This window comes from Mobula birostris, chromosome 26 (genome assembly GCF_030028105.1).
Source record: "Mobula birostris isolate sMobBir1 chromosome 26, sMobBir1.hap1, whole genome shotgun sequence".
In the NCBI taxonomy this organism is placed as follows: domain Eukaryota; kingdom Metazoa; phylum Chordata; class Chondrichthyes; order Myliobatiformes; family Myliobatidae; genus Mobula; species Mobula birostris.
The window spans coordinates 27258600-27281421 of NC_092395.1; the positions used below are offsets into that span (position 1 = coordinate 27258600).

General features: G+C 45.3%; 1 protein-coding gene across 1 annotated transcript in view; it reads right to left on the reverse strand.

Moving 5' to 3' along the window:
- The window catches only part of LOC140187990 (uncharacterized), a 71435-nt gene extending 48932 nt beyond the window's left edge, over positions 1-22503 (reverse strand). Inside the window, exons 1-7 of the mRNA XM_072243857.1 lie at positions 22195-22503; positions 21491-21551; positions 16361-17831; positions 15047-15243; positions 11810-11981; positions 6807-6857; positions 5156-5270 (exon numbers count right to left, since the gene is read on the reverse strand). Coding sequence (XP_072099958.1) covers positions 5156-5270; positions 6807-6857; positions 11810-11981; positions 15047-15243; positions 16361-17476 — 1651 coding nt within the window. The 5' untranslated portion in view covers positions 17477-17831; positions 21491-21551; positions 22195-22503. The remainder of the gene's footprint in view (positions 1-5155; positions 5271-6806; positions 6858-11809; positions 11982-15046; positions 15244-16360; positions 17832-21490; positions 21552-22194) is intronic.
- Positions 22504-22822: the final 319 nt, after the last annotated feature.

Here is a 22822-nt window from a genome sequence, read left to right on the forward strand (position 1 = left end):
GCAAATTTGAAAATGGCATTGGAGCTGTGTAAAGTGGGTCGAGCAGGGGGTTAAAGCACACAGCCCTGTGGTGCACCTGTGCTAACGGAGATCATGGAGGAGATGTTGTTTCCAGTCCAAACTGACTAGGGTCTGCAAGTGAAGAAATCTAGGATCCAATTGCACAAGGAGGTATTGAGGCCAACGTCTTAAAGCTTATTGATTAGTTTTGAGGAGATGATAGTGTTGAATGCTGAGCTGTATTGTATTATTTTTACCGTCCAAGTTTTCCAGGGTTGGGTGAAGAGCCAATGAGATGGCATCTGCTGGGGATCTGTTGCTCTGGTAGACAACGTGGAGTGGATCCAAATCGCTTCTCAGGCAGGAGTTGATATGTTTCATCACCAACCTCTCAAAACACTTCATCACTGTGGATGTAAGTACGAATGGACAAAAGTCATTGAGGCAGATTACCACCTTCTTCTTAGGCACCGGTATACGGGAAGCCTGCTTGAAGCAGGTGGGTACCTCAGACAACCAAATCAGGAGTTAAAAATCTCAGCGAATACTCCAGTCAGCTGATCAGCACAGGTTTTTAGTACTTGGCTGCTGGAATTCATGATGGTTCCTCCATGTTTGACAGTCAAAGTGAGCATACAAGGCATTGAGCTCAGTGGGAAGCGAAGCCCTGTTGCTGCCTGTCATTTGATTTAACGTTATAAAGGGTGATAGTATTCAAACCCTGCCACAACTGTCAAGCATCCTTCGTTGATTCCAGTTGAATCCGGAATCACCACTTCGCTTGTGAGATGGCTTTTCGGAGATCGTACCTGGATCTCTTGTCACCAGCCTTGAATGCCTCTGATCTGGCCCTTGGTAGATTGTGCATCTCATGTTTCATCCAGGGCTTCTCGTTGGGGAGGACTGAATGATTTTGTAGGGACACGCTCATCTACAACTGTTGTAATAAAATCTGTGACAACCGTGGTGTCTGCATTCAGATCTACGGATGAGTCCTTGAACATGGTCCAGTCCACTGACTTGAAGCAATCCTGTAGCATCTCGTCTGTCTCCTGCAACCACCTCCTTGTTGTTCTGATCGCTGGAGTTTTGCTCTTTTTACTGGGGCTTTCACTGAGAGAAAAAGCAGGTTGCATGGGCTGTGGAATCAACGAGGAACTCCTAGGCTGGAAACAATGTGAGTTCAGATGGCTCACGCCTGCATCCTCACTGTCAAGATGCTCCAGTTGGGAAGTGAGAAGCAAATGGGGTGAGGGAGGACTCCCTTCTATTCCCCAGATCTTTGCAGGGACACAGAATATGACTGAAATTCTCCAGGGCAGCCTCATCACCCTCACCTGGGTGGTGTTCGATGGAGGGAAATGTTAGTGGCAGTGGTGAAAACTGTTTGGTTTTAATCCTGTGATGTGTGTTGGCATGCTTACACAGAACATAGAGAACAAGCACAGTACAAGCCCTTTAGCCCATGATGTTGTGCCAGCATTTAAACCTATTCCAAGATGAAACAAATGCTGCCCTTCTGCATAGATTTCCATTTCCCTTTCATCCATGTTCCTATCTAAGAGTCTTTTAAGTGCCTAATATATTAATCTTTACCACCACCACCGGCAGTGCGTTCCAGGGACTCTCTGTGTAAAACAAATCTCTCTCTGACATTCCACCCCCACCTCCATATTTCCCTCCAATCACCTTCAGTTTATGCTCTCTCATTCTGGAATTTTTCACCCTGGGAAAATGTCGCTGGCTGTCCATTCCACTGATGACTCTTATCATCTTATACATCTCTATCAAATCAGCTCTCATCCTCCTTTGCTCTTCATCCTCTAGCTCACTCAACCTTTCCTCATAAGACACGTTTTCTAATCCAGGCAGCATCCTGATAACAACACACATCAAAGTTGCTGGTGAATGCAGCAGGCCAAGCAGCATCTGTAGGAAGAGGTGCAGTCGACGTTTCAGGCTGAGACCGTCGACTGCACCTCTTCCTACAGATGCTGCCTGGCCTGCTGCGTTCACCAGCAACTTTGATGTGTGTTGCTTGAATTTCCAGCATCTGCAGAATTCCTGTTGTGAGCATCCTGATAAATCTGCTCTGCACCCTCTCGAAAGCTTCCACAGCCTTCTTATAATGAGCGACCAGAACTGAACACGGTACTCCAAGTGTGGTCTAATCTCCTGTCCAATTTTAAATTGTCTCTTGAAGTCAATGTTTGTCATGGAGCTCACGGTCTTGACTGTGTTTTGGGAGTCTGATATTTGGGCCATGAACAAGGTGAGATCTATTTATCCATAGGTTGTGGCATCAGTTCAGTGTTGAGGTAAGTGAAGTTATCCATGCTGATTCACGAGCCTGATGGTTGAAAGGTAATAACCATTCCTGAACCGGAGGGGTCTAAGGCTCCTGTACCTCCTTCCCAATGGTAGCAGTGAGAGGAGAGCATGGCCTAGATGATGGAAGCTCTTGATGAGAGATGCTGCTTTCTTGTGGCAGTGCTCCTTGAAGACATGCTCAATGGTGGGGAAGGTGTTTCCTGTGATGGGCTGGGCTGTATCCACAAATTTCTGCAGGCTTTTCTGTTCTTGGCCAGTGATGTTTCCATGCCAGGTCGTGATGCAACCAGTCCCAAGCACTCTACAACTCATGTTCTCAGCATAATTTATTTATCATTATTATCATTTGATTTTTTGTCTATTTGCATAATTTGTCTTCTTTTGCATGCTGGTTGTTTTTCAGTCTTTGTACATAGTTTTTCATTGATTCTGTTGTATTTCTTTGTTCTACTGAGAATGCCTGCAAGAAAATGAATCTCTGGGTAGCATATGGCGACATATACATATTTTGATAATGAATTTACTTTGAACGTTTCTGTGGTTTGGAGGGTTTTGCAGAGACAGCATCGGTTGATTGTATCTCTGCAGTGCTGTAAAGTGCCTGTCTGAAGCTTACAGGAGGGTAGGGATCACTGCTCCACGCAGACCACGATCAACCATGCTGAGTTCCTCCTCAAACATTCATACCCATACTCTGTGCTGTCATGGTAAAGGAGAGGGTTAATTTCATCATCAACCCTGTCTTTTTCACAGAAGTGACTCTGGAGATATGGAAAATAGTCCTTATTCTGGATTCCCTCTTACCTGCCTATCACCCCCTCCCGGTGCCCCTCCTTCTTCCCTTTCTGCCATGGTCCACCCTCCTCTCCTATCAGATACCTTCTTCTTCAGCCCTTTACCTTTTCCTCCTCCTCCTATCACCGCCAAGCTTCTTACTTCATTTACCTCCCCCACCCATCTACCATCCCCCATTCATGGCTTCACTTATCACCTGCCAGCTTGGACTCTTTCAACTCCCCCTCTTTTTTATTCTGGCTTCGTCCCCCTTTCCTTCCAGTCCTGATGAAGGGTTCTGGCCCAACAGGTTGAATGCTTATTCTGCTCCATATATGCTGCCTGACCTGATGAGTTTCTCCTGTACTTTGTGTGTGTTGCACTGGATTTCCAGCATCTGTTTCCCATTAATCCTCTAGATAAGCTCCACTCCAGCAGGAGGTCTGTTGCAGGAGAGTTAAATCAATAACAGGCCACCCTCCTCACCTGCAGAGGCCTAGTGTCACCTCGTGCTGGACAGAGATCCGCAGCTCCTTCTGGATTTGGTCAGCAAAAGCACAGGATGGGACCAAAGTGACCAACTGGTACCACAGCATCAAGGCTACCAGCTGGTGTTGGTGAAGGACTGCAATCCTATCCGCTTCAATAGAGACTTTTGCATCCAGCTCCTGCCAGTTTAACAACCAAGCTTCCTCAGGTTTTCCAGAGAGGAGAGGTCCATGATGCTCCATGTGAACGGTCTCATCTTCTTTGGCAGGGATCCACTATCCTACTGGGAGTTTGGACTGATTGTCCCAATGTGGAAGATGCAGCCAAAATGACCACTTGGACTTGCACATCTTCTGTTGGTCAAATGGGTCCTGTCATCAGGGTGAGCTGCCAGCCCACGTAGAGCTTGACCCAGAAACCTTCAGAGAGGGCACAGTAATGGTTCTACAGAGATGGATATACATGGGGCACCCCTGATATCCTCTCCTCCCAAGGAGTACCTTCAAGGACCTGCTAACTTTAACAAGAATTAGGCCATTCAGCCCTTTGAGTCTGCTCCAACATTGGAGCTTGTCTGATTTATTAACCCTCTCAACCCCATTATCCTGCCTTCTCCCTGTAATCTTTGATGCCTTTATTAATCAAGAACCTATCAACATCTGCTTTAAATATACCCAAAGACCTGGCCTCCACAATGAGTTCCAGGTTCACCACCCTTTGGCTAAAGACACTCTGCAGCAGCATTCAGAATTCAGACCTGGGTCACAAATGACAAAGCATGTCCCAGAAAATTATCCAGGTCAGAGAGTAAAGCTCCCTCTACACTGTTTGGTTGCAAAAGTACTTTTATTTTCCAGACACACTATGCAAACAAACAAAACCAAAAGAGAGTCTTATATTTTCATGATGAAGGGTCTCGGCCCAAATCATTGCCTGCTTATTCCCTTTTGTAGAAGCCGAGATGACTTGATGAGTTCCTCTGGCATTTTGTGTGTGTTGCTCAGGGTTTCCAGCACCTGCAGAATCTCTTGTGCTTATACTTCTATAGCTCCTTTCACAAAGCAAGGACACTTCGAGATTCTTCACACCTAATGAAATACTGAAGTATGTGGTAATACAGGAAACAGAGCAGTCATCTAACACATAGAACACTCCCACAGACAGTGATGTTGTAATAACTGGGTAATCTCTGTTTAATGATGCTGATTGAGAACCAAATAGTGGTCTAAATCTGGTGTGATCTCCTCCTCTTCCAGTGAACGGATTGCCACAGATTTTTTATTGCAATGTAGCATTCCGTTAGACAGAAGAGTAAGTGATCACACCTGACTAGTTTTCCACCAGTGATCTGATATCCTCTCTTTTCTAAAAGCCTTGTGTTTGGAGTGTATGTGCTGAGTGCTAGGAGAAGCAGCGTGTGTGAGACGGAATAAGTTACTGGGAAATAAGTGGGGGAATGATTACTCTGAGTACTGGCACACAACCGATGGACCACGTGGCTTCTGGCAAGAAAATGTGAACGTTTTCATACAGCATATGAAATATTAACAAACAGTTTTTCAGCAACTCCCAGAGGAATCACATTTTAGATCATATTCTTGGATCCGCTGCTTGATATACGAGAGCTTGCTTTTCAGGTAGGTGCATCGTTGTTTCTTCTCCACAAACGCTGGGTCCTGCAGAATAAAAAGAGCTGCAGTCAGATGACAGCACAATTCTCCCGTTAGGAAACACTTCTCAAGGACCATTGTTTGACCAAGTAACTCCTCTGAAAAGGAGTCAGCAGGGCACAGTATTTCAGGAGGTTGTGGATTCAAGTCCCACGCCAGAAACCATACTTGTCCTCTCCTATATGTGACTCTAGAACCATGAGCTGACTCCTAGCTGTCCACTAAGATGGCTCATTCCATTGCAAATGAGCTGTGAAGGCATTGACTGTAACTAATCTAGAAAGTGGCTCACCATCTTCTGGGCACTGGGTAATAAGTGGTTAGTTTGTCAGTAATCCTCACAGGCATAGAGTCATAGAAAACTACAGCACAGAAACAGGCCCTTCAGCCCATCTAGCCCATGCTAAACTATTATTCTGCCTAGTCCCATCAACCTGCACCTGGATCACAGCCCTCCATACCCTCCCATCACGTACCTAGCCAAACTTCCCTTAAACATCGAAATTGAACCTGCATCCACTATTTCTGCTGGCAGCTCGTTCCACACTCTCACCACCCTCTGAGTGAAGAAGTTCCCTCGAAAATTCCCCTTAAATATTTCTCCTTTCACCCTTAAACTATGATCTCTAGTTTTAGTTCCACCTAACCTCAGTGGACAAAGCCTGTTTGCACCAGCCATATCTTTACTCCTTCCAATTTTGTATACCTCTATCAAATCTCCTCTCATTCTCCTACACTCCAGTGAACAAGGTCCTAACCTTTCCTTACAACTCAGGTCCTCACGCCCAGACAACATTCTTGTAAACTTTCTCTGCACTCTTTCAATCTTATTGATATTTTTCCTGTAAGTAGGTGACCAAAACTTCACAAAATTACTCCAAAATAAGCCTCACCAATGTCTTATATAACGTCAACATTACACCCCAACTCCTGTACTCTTAAATTCCAGTCCAGGAATGAGTGAAATGAAACTAATCTCCGCTAACACACTCAGTGCACTACTGAGTGGTGCTGTACAGTCGGAGGTGTTACCTTTCTGATAAAATATTGTTTTGTGCTGGATATAAAACACCTCCAGGCATTGTTTCAAGGAAGAGCCGGGGTTGTGGGGGTCTCCGGGACATTCTGGACAATATTTATTCCTCATTAAGCATCAAAGAAACTAACCTTTTCCAATGTAGTTTGAGGCAAATTTCTTGGGTGTTTAAGCTGGTTGATCGGCCTTGTGAAGAACTCGTTGAGTGGGGAGAGGGGGGAGTTGCATCAGCAACATTTTATTTCCAACCTCCCGTTCCCGGTTTATCAATTATTGACATCTTCCATCATTGCAGATAACCACACAGGCATACATCTTTATTTGCACCCCTTTCCTCCTCGTCACTTGATTCTTTTGAGAATTTTCTACAATTAGTACAGATTAGCCACGGTCTGTTTTAATGATGGAATTGGATTGGGGGGGGCGGGCTGAGTAGCCTCTTCCTGTTCCAATTTATTTTTCTTTCCCAAACATTCAGTGCTCCCGCTGCAATGAGGATTACTTACGTTTTTTTTCTCCTTATAACCTTCTATGATCTTCATGATCCGTTTGTGCTCCTGCGAAGAAAAGAGGGCAAGAGTGGAAGTCACAGTGAGATGAGTGTGGTGAGTCAGTTTCTGAGTAGAGTTCAGCTATCTCACACGTATTTAACCATCATGTTTATCTCCACGTCCCAAGTTCCCTCATCCTGTTGGATTGGCTTGAAAAGAGTATTTATTTGCATTTTACCCCAACTCTCTCTCTCACATAGATGCACACAAAACCATCTCTTCATGGTCCAAAGCAGGAACCCTAATGATTGGGGCTTAGTTTCCATAAAGCCGCAATGGGTGAATTTTGGTTTGTGCTGTATCAGCTGATCTCCACCAGGGAATTACTGGGAATGGCTACAATGGGTTATGGGTTATGGATTGTGGAAAGGCAACTTATTCAGAGTTCCTGGAATGAGAAAACAAAGCATACACCAGGATTTTAGAAAAAAACACTAATGGCAATGTGAGCATTGCTACCAAGACCAAGGTTCATCTTTCCTCCCACAGAAGCCTGGAATTCAGGGACCCATCATCAGCAAGTCCGGAGTTTGGAGTCCCGTCATCAGTGAATCCTGTGGTTGATACTGAAGATCAAAAGTCTGGAAGTCGAGGCCTGGGGGTCGAAGCAGTCAGTCTGCAAGTCGTGGGAAAGTTGGAGGCCAACATCTGCAAGTCCAATGGATGCTGGAGGCAAGGGTTGTCCTGGGGTGGGTGAGTGAGTGAGTGTGTGTGTGTGTGTGTGTGTGTGTGTGTGTGTGTGTGTGTGAGAGTGAGAGAGAGAGAGGGAGGGAGGGAGAGAGAGAGAGAGTGTTGATGGGAGGGAGGAAAGGGGCTTGCTTTGCTGTTGTTGTTTCGCTGCTGTTGCTCTGCTGAACACTGTGGGCATGCAGCGTTGGCACTGGAACGTGTGGCGACACTTGTGCTGGTTGTTAAATCAAACGCCACATTTCTCTGTATGTTTCAATGTGCCTGCGATAAATAGATGAGTCCCATTCATGTGAGGAGGTGGAGGTGAGCCAGCTTCCTGAGGTTCTTGGGTAGCGAGTTCTGGAGGTCTGTCCCAGCAACAGCTGAGGGAACAGCACACTCGGTGTTATTTTGCTTGATTGGTGCAAAGCTTTTGCTGCTCTCCTTCAGTGTGGTGCAGGTCTTGTGTTTGGCAAGTGTTATAGGATTGGAGAAGTTTAGTTATGTGGAAGACTGGGTATGTCTTTAGAACAGATGAAGCTTAGGTACAATTTAAAATCCACAATTACTAGAAGGCTGGACAGAGTGGATACTTTACTGGAGAGGTTCACAATCAGAGGCCATATTGTTATGGCTGACTGTCCTATGTTTAACTGTTGTTCACGTGGAACCCTTCTCCACCTCCACCTTCAAAGTTCTTTGTGGAACATTTGCTATTACTACCAAGATCTGCACCTGCGGTGGCTCCACCTGGATCTGCACTTTGGGTTTCTGTGTTCACTGCAGCGTCCCTCCTACTCTTTACTGCGTATCCCCCGCAGGCGTCTCCCGTAATCGCCAGTGACGGCCTTGTACTGGCCCAATGGCGTCTCCCGTAACTGCCAGTGACGGCCTTGTACTGGTCCAATGGCGTCTCCCGTAACTGCCGCTGATGACCAGTTATGGGTCCAATGGCGTCTCCCTTAACTGCCGGTGATGACCAGTTATGGGTCCAATGGCGTCTCCTGTAACTGCCAGTGATGACCAGGTCCAATGCTCCACTGCCACCCATAAAGTCATTAGTTCATTAGCAGAAGCATTAAAAAGGAGCTGAAGAAAAATTTTTCAGCCAGAGCCCAGGATTGGTGGGGAATCTGGAGGGGGGGGGGCAGATTCTGAGCATATGTAAATCTAATTAGATAAGCACCTGAAGCTCTACAAGGTAATGGACCAATAGCTGGGGTTGGGCTGGATAGCTCTTCTTGGCTGTCATGGACGCAAAGGGCCAAATGGTTTCCTACTGTACTGTAAATTTCTGAGACTCTATGGTTCTCTGGTCAACCAAGTTGGCCTTTCTGAAAGAGGCGTGGATGCTGTGATGGGCCAGGAACAGAGCTGATGGTGGATGGTAATGTCCCCAGGATCTTTAAACAAAGGTGCCAAAGAACTGCTGCCACTGACGGCAACTGTACCTTAGACATCAGGTTGTGTACCCAGTGCAGCTGGCCCTGGGGTGCTTTGTGTTTTCTTAAACTTGCAATGAGTTATGGAGATTTTAAAATGAGAGGAACATTCCTCAGACTATCAGCTCCTTATCAGCAACTCAGGCTCAAGAAAACAAAAGCCAGGAGCTGTTAAATATTTGCTGTCAACAGTTGGTGCTGGAGAATGTTTACCCACAGCATATCCTGCTCCAGACCTGAATTGAGGAGACAATTAACCCTATCAATGGTTCTGGAGTCACACATGGACCGGAATGGGGGAGGATGATTCATTTAGTGAACCAGAAGAGCTGTTTTTACAACAATCCACATCCCTCCTCAATCCTCTTCCTCTGCTCATCCCACACTGACTTTACCTTCCTCATTATTCTCCTCTCCCCATCCATCTTTTTCTCAATCTCTCATCCCCATTCCCTTCCTCTTCCACTCCTCGTCCCTCTCCTCTCGACCTCCATGCTCCATCCCCCCTCCCTCTCTCCGCACCCCACACCTCGCCTTTCTCTCCTCCACCTTCTCCCAGCACTCCCTCCTCGCTCAATTTGATGTTCCTCTCCAGAGGCTGACAGGGAGGGAGGTGGACACTTTAGCTGCCGAGGCACCCTGACCCTTGCTGTGTTCCCAGGCTGTTGAGGAGGGGCCTCATACACAAGGGGATCAGAGGAGATGTCCTGTAATTGCAGCAGGCTCTGATTTACCAACCCTGGTCAAAATATATTCCTGGAGATTTCATCAGATGACCTCCCAGCCCCAGTAGTCTTTATGAAAATGGAACAGACGTGTTTCATTTAAAAAATAACTGATGCTTTCTTATGGTAGCATAGCGGTTAGTGCAACACTTTACAACTGTAAGATTGGGGTCCAATTCCTGCCATTGTCTGTACCTTCTCCCCATATCCATGTAGTTTCCACCGGGTGCTCCGGTTTCCTCCCACATTCCAAAGACTTAAGAGTTAGTGTTAGTAGGTTGTGGGCACGCTACGCTGGCACCAGAAGCTTGACGATATCTGTAGGTTGCCTCCAGCACGTTCTCAACACAACCAACACGTTTCACTGTATGTTTAAATGACCATAGGCAAATAAGGCCCATATTATCCAATCTCTGCCGATTGAGAATGGGTTGACAGACAAAACAGAGGGTAGGAGTAAAGAAGCTTTCTTCCAGGGGGAGCATAGTCTAGTGGGCCTAGTGATCGGTGCTGCGGCCCCAACTATTCAATATAGATCAATGATTTGAATGCGGGAACCAAGTATAATGCTTCCAAGTTTGTTGATGGCCCAGATTTGGGGAAAGGGACGCAATGTGAGTTGTGAAGAGGACGCAAGGGATCTACAACGTGAATTAGACAAGTTGGGTGAGTGGGCAAGTGCGAGTCAGATGCTGGGTAATATGGATCAATGAGAGGTGATCAACTTTGGTTTTAAAAGGAGAAAGTGGTTTGTTATCTGCGATGCTTGTGAAAGGAGGAAGATTAATGGGACCTGGGTGCTCTTGTACATCATCGCTGAGAGCAAGTGTCCAGGAACAGTAAGCAGTTGGGAAGTAAGTGGCATGTTGACCTTCGGTGCAAGAGGGCCAAGCACTGCTGTAGCTGGACAGAGCCTTTACTTTATCGTCGCCAAACAATTGATACTAGAACGTACAATCATCACAGCGATATTTGATTCTGCACTTCCCACTCCCTGGATTACAATTCGATAGTAAATAATAAAAATCATAAATAGAAAATAGAAAACTGGAAATTAAGGTAGTGCAAAAAAACTGAGATGCAGGTCTGGATATTTGGAGGTTACGGCCCAGGTCCGGGTCAGGATCCGTTCAGCAGGCTTATCACAGTTGGAAAGAAGCTGTTCCCAAATCTGGCCATATGAGTCTTCAAGCTCCTGAGCCTTCTCCCGGAGGGAAGAGGAACGAAAAGTGTGTTGGCCGGGTGGGTCGTGTCCTTGATTATCCTGGCAGCACTGCTTTGACAACATGCGGTGTAAAGTGAGTCCACGGACGGAAGATTGGTTTGTGTGATGTGCTTGGCACTTATCTGGTGGAAAATGTTCTTACCATGGAGAGAGTGCGGTGAAGGCTTACCACACTGCTCCCTGGAATGGCCAAGCCGACAGGCCTGTATCCTTTGGAGTTTAGAGATGATTTCACATTTCCTGTTTACGCCAGTTCTTTCTCATTTTATTTTGTGTGGGGTAAGGGGATCTGTTGCGTTTCGTTGGGGGGGTGGAAGAGGGTGCTTTGTGGTTGATGATCGTGCAGCTGTTATATTTTTTTTCTCTCAGTTTCATGGCTATTTGGAGAAGAAGACTCTCAGAGTTGTATACTTTGATAATAAATGAACATTTGAGTGTCGGAACCTCTAGTCTTTGTAACAGGAGTAGACCGACTGGAAACAAGGCCGATATTTCCAAAGGCCGAGGTGTCCAGAACCAGGGCTAACAAACCTCAGGATAATGGACCTAGATCAGGAGAAATTACTTCACTCAGGGGATGGTGAACCTGTGGAATTCTCCACCCAGACAACAAAGGAGGACAAGCCATTAAATATATCCCAGGAGGTAGCAATATTTCTTGATGTTAAACAGATCAAGGGATCTGGGGAGAAGGTGGGAACAAGGTACTAATGTGGATGGTCGTGTTCATTGGTAGAATAGTCCTGAAAGACTGAGTAGCTTATAAGTGCTACAACTCTCTATGTCTTTACTCACAGCAGTGTCCCAACGATTAATGTTTGACTCTCAGAAACCCCAGGCAGCCCTAGTGGGTTGTAAACCTATTCTGGAGGCAGTACACATCTAATTTCCACTGACCTCTGATGTCTCTGTGTAACGTGGCAGTTTCTCTATCAGGGTCCTCAGCTCTGCAAACTTCCTGTTGGCTGCGTGGATCTCACTGTGTAGCTCCCTATACTCTGCATACTGGTCGTTGAACACTCCCTTGTAGCGCTCTCTCTCCTCCGCAGCCTCAATCTTCGGGTACTTCCTGCAAAAGTGAAGACAAGTTTGCAATGCGTTGTAATTAGCATGGAGACAAATCTGAACTTTGTGCAAAACCTCTCTGGCCCTTTATGGGTGCATGCGTATTGAGTCTATGCTGTCACACACTAATCACTCTTAGTGGTGGAAGCAGACACGTAGTAGCATTTAGACAACCAGGAAGGGATCACAGGGTCATGGACCTTGTACGGACAGATGGGATTAATCTAGACTGGCACAATGGCCGGTGTTGACACCATAAACCAAATGGATCTGTTCCTGTGTCAGTTCTTCCATGTTCTATTATGTTAAAAATGATGTTCATTTCCCCACTAATTTTCTCTGTAACATATTCTCCCCATTAACTCTGCCCAAATTGTATCTACACTAGGGGCAACTTACAACCTGCATCTTTCCTGGACTATAGGAGGAAATCAGAGAAAATTCAGTTAGTTAATGAGGACCATACAGTCTCCATACAGAGCAGAGAAGGTCAGGATCGAACCTGCATCATGGAAACTACGGGATTGTACTCATGCCACTGTGTCTCCCATGCGTTGGCCATATATCTTTTATATAAATAATCTAAATCTAAATCTAATCTAATCTAATCGTTTTGTGTTTACCAACAAGGCTATCTTCCTTACGTTACATAATCAGGAATGAAGAGAGGCTTCGGAATAAATCCAGCTGAACTAGACTTGTTGAGGGTGTGTGCACCATCGGACCTTGATGGGTGGCACCAGCAGACATACCTTCAATGATCTATCCACAGAAAGGTGCCAGCAATATCATGGAGGATCCCACCCACTCCGCTCATGGACTGCTCGCCCCACTCCCATCAGGGAAGAGGAAACTTAACATCCACACCAGGATCACTAACTCAAAGACAGTTACTTCACCCAAACCATTAGACTGATCGATACCTCAACCCATTAACTCACTGCACCACCCACAACACCACTTACTCATCAACTAGTGTCATTTTATGTACATACAATCAGTCTATATAATAGATACTTGTACATTGTGATTAGAGCATTGCTTCTATATTTATACTTATTGTGATTTTTTTATTGTGTTCTTTATGCTTATTCTGTGTTTTTATGCTGCTTTGGATCCGGAGTAACAATCATTTTGCTCCCCTTTATACACGTCTGCTGAAGAATGGCAATAAATAATCTTGAATACCAGAGGTTCAATTGAGTTCCGTGCACTGACTGATTAGAAGAGACATGAGTCATGTCAACTCAACCCATATCCATACGTCATTTTAACCTAATAGAACATAAATATAGAATATGGAAGAACTGACACAGGAACAGATCCTTTTGGTTTATGGTGTCTACACCGACCACTGTGCCAGTCTAGATTAATCCCATTTGCCTGTACGAAGTCCATGTGTGTGCCTGATCCCTTCCTGTTCGTGTCACTGTCTAAATCTTCTTATATGTTGCCACATACCTGCTTCTGCCACCTTCTCAAGGCAGCACGTACCAGGTATCTACCATTATCGGCGTAAATAAACTTGTCTCTTTAAACTTTTCCCTTTTCAACTTAAAGCTATGTCTTTGAGCACGTGACATTTCCATTTTTGGGAAAAAGACTGACCATCGACCCTACCAATGCCTCTGATAATTATATACCCCTCAACTTCCGATGCACCGGAGAAAACAATCAAAATGTATTCAGTCTTTCCTTAGAGTTAATACTCTCCGCACCAGGCAACATCCTGGTGAAGCTCTACTGCAACCTCCCCTAAGCCTCTAAAACTATCACAACCTGCTTCACAGGAATGACCACCAAGTGGGACTATATTTCCAAGAATCCCTAAAATAGGAGGGGAGGAGAAGATGGCAGCGCAACGCAGCTGCTCCGAATTGATATCGGTATTTGTAAGTAGGTACCGTGCACAATCCTGATTTGATGGAGGCAGACGTGAGCAGCATGGAGGAACATCTGGAGAAACTTCTGAAATGCCTGCTTCGCTGCCGTTGCTATTGTGCGAACGAGAATCTCCGGAGGGGAAGGCCCCAGATCCTCAGCTTTGCCTATTGCCTGTTGCTGGGGCCGGGGTCGAAGTGCTCGGCAGAGATGGTGCTCGGTGCTCGGAGTTGGAGGGCTGGTTGGAGGCTCGAAGTTTTCGGACGGACTCGGAGTCGGACTGTGGTCGGGTGCTTCCAGGGTGCTGCATCGGCAAGTTTGCGGCGCTGGAGGTTCATGGCAGGAAGAGTTTCTCCCTTCTACCGTCTGCATGAGATGTTGGGACTTTCGAGAGACTTTGAGATTTTTTTTTACTGTGCCCATGGTCTGTTCTTTATCAAATTACAGCTTTGTTTTGCACTGTTGTAAATATATGTTATAATTATGTGGTTTTTGTCAGTTTTTTTTAGTCTTGGTTTGTCTTGTGTTTCTGTGATATATTGGAGGAACAAATTGTATCATTTCTTAATGCATGCATTATTAAATGACAATAAAAGAGGACTGCGTGTCCTCATAATCTAAAAAAAAATTGGAAAAAGGAGGGCAAACAGCTCGTTGAGTCTACGCTGTCACACACTAATCACTTTTAGTGGTGCAAGTGGATACGTAGCAACATTTAGACAGTGGCACGAACGGGAAGGGATCAGAGGGACATGGACCTTGTACGGACAGATGGGATTAATTTAGACTGGCACAGTGGTCGGTGTAGACACCATAAACCAAACGGATCTGTTCCAATGTCAGTTCTTCCATTTTCTATTATGTTAAAAATGATGTTCATTTCCCCACTAATACTAACTTTCTCTGTGACATATTCTCCCCATTAACTCCACCCAGATTGTATCTACACTAGGGGCAACTTATCACCTGTATGTTTCCTGGACTATAGGAGGAAATCAGAGAAAATCCATTTAATTAATGAGGACCATACCATCTCCATACAGAGCAAAGGAGGTCAGGATTGAATCTGCATCATGGAAACTACGGGATTGTAGTCATGCCACTGTGTCTCCTGTGCACTGGCCAGAAACATTAACTCTTTTATATTAACAATCGTTTTGTGTTTACCAACAGGGCTATCTTCCTTACGTTACATAATCAGGAATGATGAGGGGCTTCGGAATATATCCAGCTGGAATAGACTTGTTGAGGGTGTGTGCACCAGCGGACCTTGATGGGATGTTCTTAGTAACCTCTTCATCTGGAGGGCGTGATGCTTTTGTCCGGAATGACATGCGCTTGAATAAGAACGGGCGCCTCTGTGTGGTCACCGTGACTGTTCCACGCTACAGAAAGCAACACAATGACACGTCAGCAGAAAACTCGGGCACAGCCAATAAATTTGATCTTTTCACTTGAGCGGGGAGACGGAGCACTGCTCACACCGCATCACGTTCTGCCCCCACCTCATCACATTCTGCCCACCTCCACCCTATACTCAGGGTTCAAGGGACCTCAACTTAAACAGATTCTTCTTCTGGAACCACACAAGGATAGTGATCAGGAGTCAATCTCTACAAATCTACACAAGATGTACAATTTGAAAACAAGGTTGAAAATTTTTAAATGACGACACTGACGGACCAGGAACCAGTCTGAGTTAGGGAGCCTGGAGCAGTGGGTGAGTGGGACTCAGACAAGTTTAGACATGGTCTCCCATGAGTTTAAGCTTAGGGTAGATGGAAGACAGGACTTTAACGGGAATTACTGCAGCAGGTGAGACAAAGCAGTGGTGGAGAGAGGCAGCACTTTGAGGATGGGGATGGTATCAGAAACTTATCCCAGGATCAAACATAAGACCAAGTTTGTGAGCAGGTAGATTTAGTTTCAAACGGCTTCTATTGATTAGTGAAAAGGGGGGTGCAGTTTGTGATGGGAACAGAGGACAATGGTTTGAATGAACCTATGCTGAATAGGAAGAAATTCCTGCTCCTGAATGTCTACGTGACCTCCAAAACAAGGGAAGGTGTCAAATAGAGCTGTGGATTGTCGGTGAACACGGGGGTATTTGGGGGGGATGAGAAATAGGAGAGACCAAGGAGGAATCCCTGAGTGAATGATGAGGGAGCAGGAAGAGAAGCCACGGCAGTGGATCTTCTGATAATGACTAAATCCAGAAGAAAAGAACTGGCTAAGAGTGGGGAAGCAATAGAAGATGAAGTCATGGTCACCATAGTGAGGACTATTCAGATTAAGGAGAACGGGTGAAAAGAATGGATAATTGAGTCAGAGTCACAGCGGATGTTATTTGGGCCTTTGAGAAGGGTTGTGTTGAAACTTTCTTGTACATTGTGAAGAGATGAGTCATGGTTTTAGACTGAGGTAAAATACCTTTCCTGAACGGTCAGAAGGAAAGAGTTTGTGCGATTAATTTGTCTTGGTCACTGATGGGGCACAGCCTACCTTACTGGCCAAAGCCTCCCGTTGTTTTCTGTTCAGCTCGTGACGCCACACCTTGAGACACACGCCCGCGCTGACCAGGTACAGGAGCATGTCGACAAACAGGAAGGCCGTGGCAGCAATCTGTCCACTCTCCACTCGGCACAGCTGGTAGTACAGAGGGTTGTTGGCCAACATGGTGTAGCACAAGCCTCCCAGGCCTAACCCATTGACGTAGACAATGCCGGCTGCCATGAACAGAAAGAAGAGGCAAGTGTTCATGGTGAACTCTGTCAGGGGCCACCAGCCCGAGTCAAGAAGAATAGTTCTATAATACAGGGACAGTCCCAAGACCAGGAGGCCTATTGTCACAAACCAGGCCAAAGCGACCATGACCAGAACAAAAGGTGTTTTGGGTCCAGTATAGTAATAATTGTTCCCAAGTCCGTAGGCTGGGTAAGACCCGCCAATGAAGTTGTACCACTGGCTGTCTTTCTGTACGTATGCACATATACAAGCAAATACCATTGCTCCGAACAGTAGCTCCATTACTCCCAGTACCCTCAGCAACCCCGGCCATGACTTCATGTAGGCGTGTTTCAGCTGGTAAATGTGCATCCTCTCCATGTAGCTCTGGGCCGTCTCGGGCTCCTTCTCTGAAAACGCCGGCATGGACTCTGGTTCAGTTTTGGACGTCCCGCAATCATCATCTTCAGCCGCACCCCTGGGCCTTCCCTCAGAAGTGTCCTTGCGGCGATTTAGGAAGGGTGACACCGGCGGCGAGCACTCTTCTACTCCCCACGAGGAACTGAGGTCAAGCAGCAACTTGTCCCGCCCTCTGCGGCCCCTCCAGAAGTTTTTCCAAGAGTCGGGGATGAACCTTCTCTTCGGTTTGATGTCAGGCATCATGCCAGGATGCTCCTCATCCGGCAAGCCCACCGGTGGCTGCAGGGGGAGTGGTGGTGGTACGGCCACTGAGCTGTAAGAGTCTTCTTCCTCGCTGGTGCTGGCACCTGCGTTTGACATTAAGTGCGTGGGCAGCATCTGCCTCTGCAGGCCAGGACGCTCGACACGTTCAGCACTGGTTGCTGGCCAACCCCAGTCATAATCGGCCGATACTGTTCTCTGATCTGACGACATCCTCTTTCTATCTGCCTTAACACTGAGCTTTGCCAGAAGATGCAAAAGGACAGTGCAAAAGTACTGATCGTTTTACAGCTTTAATTCACCATCTCAGGTTTCAAAAACTAACGGAATAGATATTTGAAGGCGAAAGATATTTTAGGGCTAAAGCCGGGTAGTGGACTGAATCTTCCAAAGAGCTGCAGCAGACTCAGTGAGCCTGAGGACCTCCTCCTGAGCTTTACCAGTGTGTGAATTGAACTTCTGTTCCTTCCTACTTCAAAGCCGAGGGTAGTTTTAACATTCCATGGATTGGCCTGGTGCCCTCAGTGACTTCACTTCCTTGGACAGAGCAGTGAGTGCAGAGCCAGTCCTAAACAGAATACAAGCCAAACTTAAATCTCTTCGGGCTTTTTTCTCCTGTGGTTCTCTTACTTGTTATTCTCACTGGACACACACACACACACACACACACACACACACACACACACACGGGCAGGTACATATATACACACACACCTAGAAAACAAGGGCACTTAGGTATGTAAGAATGCTGTTTCTAGGTTTCAGTTTGGCATTCAGCACTGTTGTCCCACAGACTTTACTGAACAAACTTCTACCCCACTGTGCTGGACTTCCTTAAAGAAAGACCTCAGATAGTCAGGACAACGTTCACACACACAATTAGATATACATGCCGGCATATACACTTTGAAGCACTTTCTGAAGGCAGGTATACTTTTCCCAGGGCTGGGGAATCTTGAATCAGAGGGCGCAGGCTTAAGGTGAAAAGGGAGAAATTTAATGATCCGAGGGGCAGGTTATTCACGCAATGGTTGGTGACTATCTGTAAGATGTTGGAGACACATAAAGTTATAATACTTAAAAGGCATTTAGAAGTGTACTTGGATAGAAAAGGAGTTGAGGGATATGGGTCAATATGACAGTGAAGGACTCCCACACACAGAAATTTAATATTAAGAGTGTAGTTTATTGCTGGCACAGAGACACTGATCCTGGCTTCAGGTCAACCTCACTGCATCTAGTTTACACCATGGTTGTTGCTTAAGAAGGACTTGTTCTATTTAACAACAATTTGAACTTATTAAGTACTTTCAAAGTAGTAGAGTATTCTGAGAAGTTTCATAGAATCAGAATTGGCACATGTCATGAAATTTGTTATCCTTGTGGCAGCAGTACAATGCAATACGTAATAACAGAGATAATGTGAATTACAGTACAATATACATACACACAATAGTTACATGAAATAAGTAGTGCAAAAGTCGAAATAAAACGTAGTGAGGTAGTGTTCATGGGTTCAATGTCCATTCAGAAATCGGATGGCAGAGGGGAAGAAGCTGTTCCTGAATCGTTGAGTGTGTGTGTGCCTTCAGGCTTCTGTAGCTCCGAGAAGGGGGAATGCCCTGGCTGGTGGGGATCCCTAATGATGGATGCCACCTTTTTGAGGCATCACTCCTTGAAGATGTCCTGGATACTAAGGAAGCTAGTGCCCCAATGGAGAGAAGTTTACAACTCTCTGCAGCTTATTTCGATCCTGTGCAGTAGCACCCCACCCACCCACCCACCCACCCACCCACCCACCCATTTTAGATGGTGATGCAGCCAATTAGAATCAACACATTATGGATTTTAGTATAGATGATGTTGAAGGTAGAACTCAGATCTGGCAGCAGCAGATGTTGCTGGCAATGGTGGCACATTGGAAAAGGGGAAAAAGTTTGGAAAAGTAACATATGCTCAGTTTGTTGGTCGGTGATTGCCACCATGCCAGAAATCAGCCCAGACTGAGTGAAGCTCGCTGTTATGTATTCACAAGCAGAGGGGAACAAGAGCTGGTGGGGATGTTTAAGTTGTATTTGTTTCTGGAGTTTGCTGTAAGTGACATAGGATGGGAATGGAACATGCTTGTGACTAAATCCTGGATAAGACATAAATCCTTGAGAAGATATCTGTTGGAATAGTTCTTTATTCTACTGTGACCTTCAAATTGACCAATGCAGGCTTCTTGTGGATTATTGGATAATTGTCTACTTATAAAACTTAGCAGCCTGGAACTTTGTTTATTTGTACATTCATTTCTAAAGATTGTTCGTATTACATTTAGATATGGACTGTCAATACTTGGAGTGAACATAGCTGTTTCCTGCTTAGTTTTGCCCAGGTTGAAGTTGGAATTGAATGCATTAATTGATAAACGGTATGCAAGCAGCCGGTTTTGAAGCTACAATTAATTTAAAAGTTATGCATTTACTGTATATAGATTTACTGTGGGATTATTTTCCACTGGGAGATCCCCAAACAATGTATTTCTAGGTCGGTCTTCAGGGAAAATATTTAAAATGTGAGATTTCATTGTTATTTTACAGTATTTCCACATTATCAAGAAGGCAAATGGAACATTAGCCTTTACTGCCGGAAAGACTGGACTTACAGTAAAAGCAGGGAGGTTATGCTTTGTGTCTACGGTCTCACTTTTGTTCTGAATACTAATTGCTTACTTTTATTGTTTGCATGACTTGTGTTTTTCTCTCACTGCACATTGGGTGTTTCACGGTCTTTTTTATATGGGTTCTTATGGATTAGTTGTTTTGTGGCTACCAGTAAGAAGAGGAATTTTCAGGTTGTATAACGTATACATACTTTGAACTTTGAACTGTACAGTGTACTGGTGAGGCTGCGCCTGGAGAACTGCATGCCGTTCTGGTCTACTTGAGGGTAGATTCAGTATACTGGCTTTGGAGGCAGTGCAGAAGGGGTTCATCAAGTTGATTCTGAAATTGAGGGGTTTCGCCTATGAGAGATTGAGTTGCCTGGGACCATACTTATTGGAATTCAGAAGAATGAGAGGGGATCTTATAGAATTATGATATAATAGAGGCAGGAAAGTTGCTTTTACTGGTCGTGAGATTAGAACTAGGGGACATAGCTTCAAGATTTGGGGGAACAGATTTAGGATGGAGATGAGGAGAAATAGTTGTTCCCCAGAGAATAGTGAATCTGTGGAATTCTCTGCCAGGGAAGCACAAAAGGCTACCTCATTAAATATATTTAAGACATACTTTTGCATAGCAGGAGAGTTAAGGGTTATAGGAAAAAGGCAGGTAGGTGGAGCTGAATCCATGGTCATATCAGCCATGATCTCATTGAATGTCCAAGCAGATCTGATGGCCCAGCTAGCCTAATCTTCCTCCTATTTCTTATGTCCTTATGTTCTTCTGCACAAGTGAGCAGAATTTCATAAATAGTATCTTCTCACAATGTCTCAAACAGCAGTGGTTTTGGAGGGCTGTCCTTGTCATGGAGGAGGAAGTAGGGCAGACAATTCCCAACACCGAGCAAAGAACTAAAATCTGCTTTTAGTAATAGCAGCAGAGAGGCAAAGACCAGGGAACTTCCCTCGTTTCCTCTTTAGACCAAGAACTTGTTTAGATCTACCTGACAGAGTAGACTTAGTGATGTAGAAATTTATCACCATTCTTTCACCAGCACTGGGGTCCAAGTCCTAGAATGTTCTAGCCAACAGCATTGTAAAAGATTTTGTCATTTAGCCATAGTACAGAAACAGGCTTTTCAGCCTGTCCAGCTTGCACTGACCATCACTTGCTCTACTGCCATGTTATTCCTAATGCCCTAATTCTCCTCAGATTCCCATCAATATTCTCTAGATTCTAGCACTCAGCCCTACAACAGGAGCAATGAACATGCTGAAGATTCCATCATGCACAATTGCCCTTGAAGAAGCAGTCAAGAATCAAGCACATTAATAGGTCTGGAGTCACACATAGTGCAGACGGGATAAAGCCAATAGATTGAGGATATTATTGAAACAAGTGAGTTTCTTACATCATTCTGATAGTTTCGTGGTTAGGCTTAGTCCATATTTATTGAATCACTTGGATTTCAACTCCCCAATGCCATGGTGGGATCCGAGATTGTCTCCAGATCAGCAATCCAGAGCTCTGTCTCATAATCATCATACGTGTATTATAGTGGTTCAAAAAGGCTCACCTTCTCAAGGGCAATTAGCTATGGGGCAATAGGTGACAATCTCGCCAACAACACCCACATCCTGAAAAATAAGTAAAAACAATTCTCAGTGTTGTTTCATCTGGAAGTCAACAATTCACACAATACCATCAGGGATGCTGACCTGGGCTTGAACTCACAACCTCAGCAGCACTGTGCCCAAAGGAAGCCCACCATTTTCTAAATTGGGGCTGGGTAATTTCCTGGCGCTTCCAGCACACTCTTACACTTCCAGCTACCCATTACTGTATTGTCAACACATACTGGATGAAGCAAATACATTAAAAAAGAATTTCCACGCCTCGTCCAGGAGGTTTTATCCCAAAGCGGTCAGATTAACCTTGGACAGTTGGATCTGACACCAATATGTACAATAATAAAAGTTCCTGGGCACAGGGAACAGCAAGCAGGTTCCACGATTTAACCCCTTGTAGGATTCGGAAACTTCTCCCTCAGGGTCAGAAGCCTCCTCCCCTCCCCTCAGCCAGAGGCTCGTTGGTGTTGGAGCCCCACCCCCCTCACCAAACATCACGGGCAGGCTGTTTCCCCAGAACGGGCGGATCCGAGTCCACTTCTCGTCAAATCGACTTCTAATGAGAACCATTAACGCACGCAGAGATAAAGTAGACCAGATAAACTCAGTTTAATAACTCTTCTCGGTAGTGTCCCCGCGACTGGTTACCCACCTGCCTAATGTACTTCCGATCCCGTTCTAGATACGAACCTGCCTTTCGTCCGCTGGTCTCGGATTAGATCGTGTTCTTTCGGATTGGACTCGAACACCAGACAATGGCTGAGCGAAACTCTGACACAAGTGTGACGCCCGCTTATTGAAACACCAGCACACTGGGTTAGATATTAACCAGGACAGAGTGTCAAAGAGAGAACTGATTTCTGATCAGATTTGGAGGAAAAATAGTTATTAACCTCAATTTATTGCATTTATATGGGCCCCTCGCCGTCCAAGGATGTAGATGGGAATATTAGCAAACTAAATCTGATCCCGTAAGGAAACATTAAGTGTGGCGACTCCAAGCTTGGTCACGAGTTTTATGAGAGAGGCAGAGAGACAGGTGGAGGGAGGGAATTCCAGAGTTTCGTTCCACCACAGTATTTGATTGTTATGAATACAGGATATTTATCATGAAAGCAGGGAAAAGTGAGTGATTTTCAACGGCTCCCACACAAAAGATTGTGACTTCAAATTCCGGTCCAAGAGCTTTGAACTGCATTGATTGGATTAGTAAAATAAATGAAGAAAATGGCATGTTCCAATTTACTATAGCTGGTATGGATAAAGAGTATTTTGGGGGA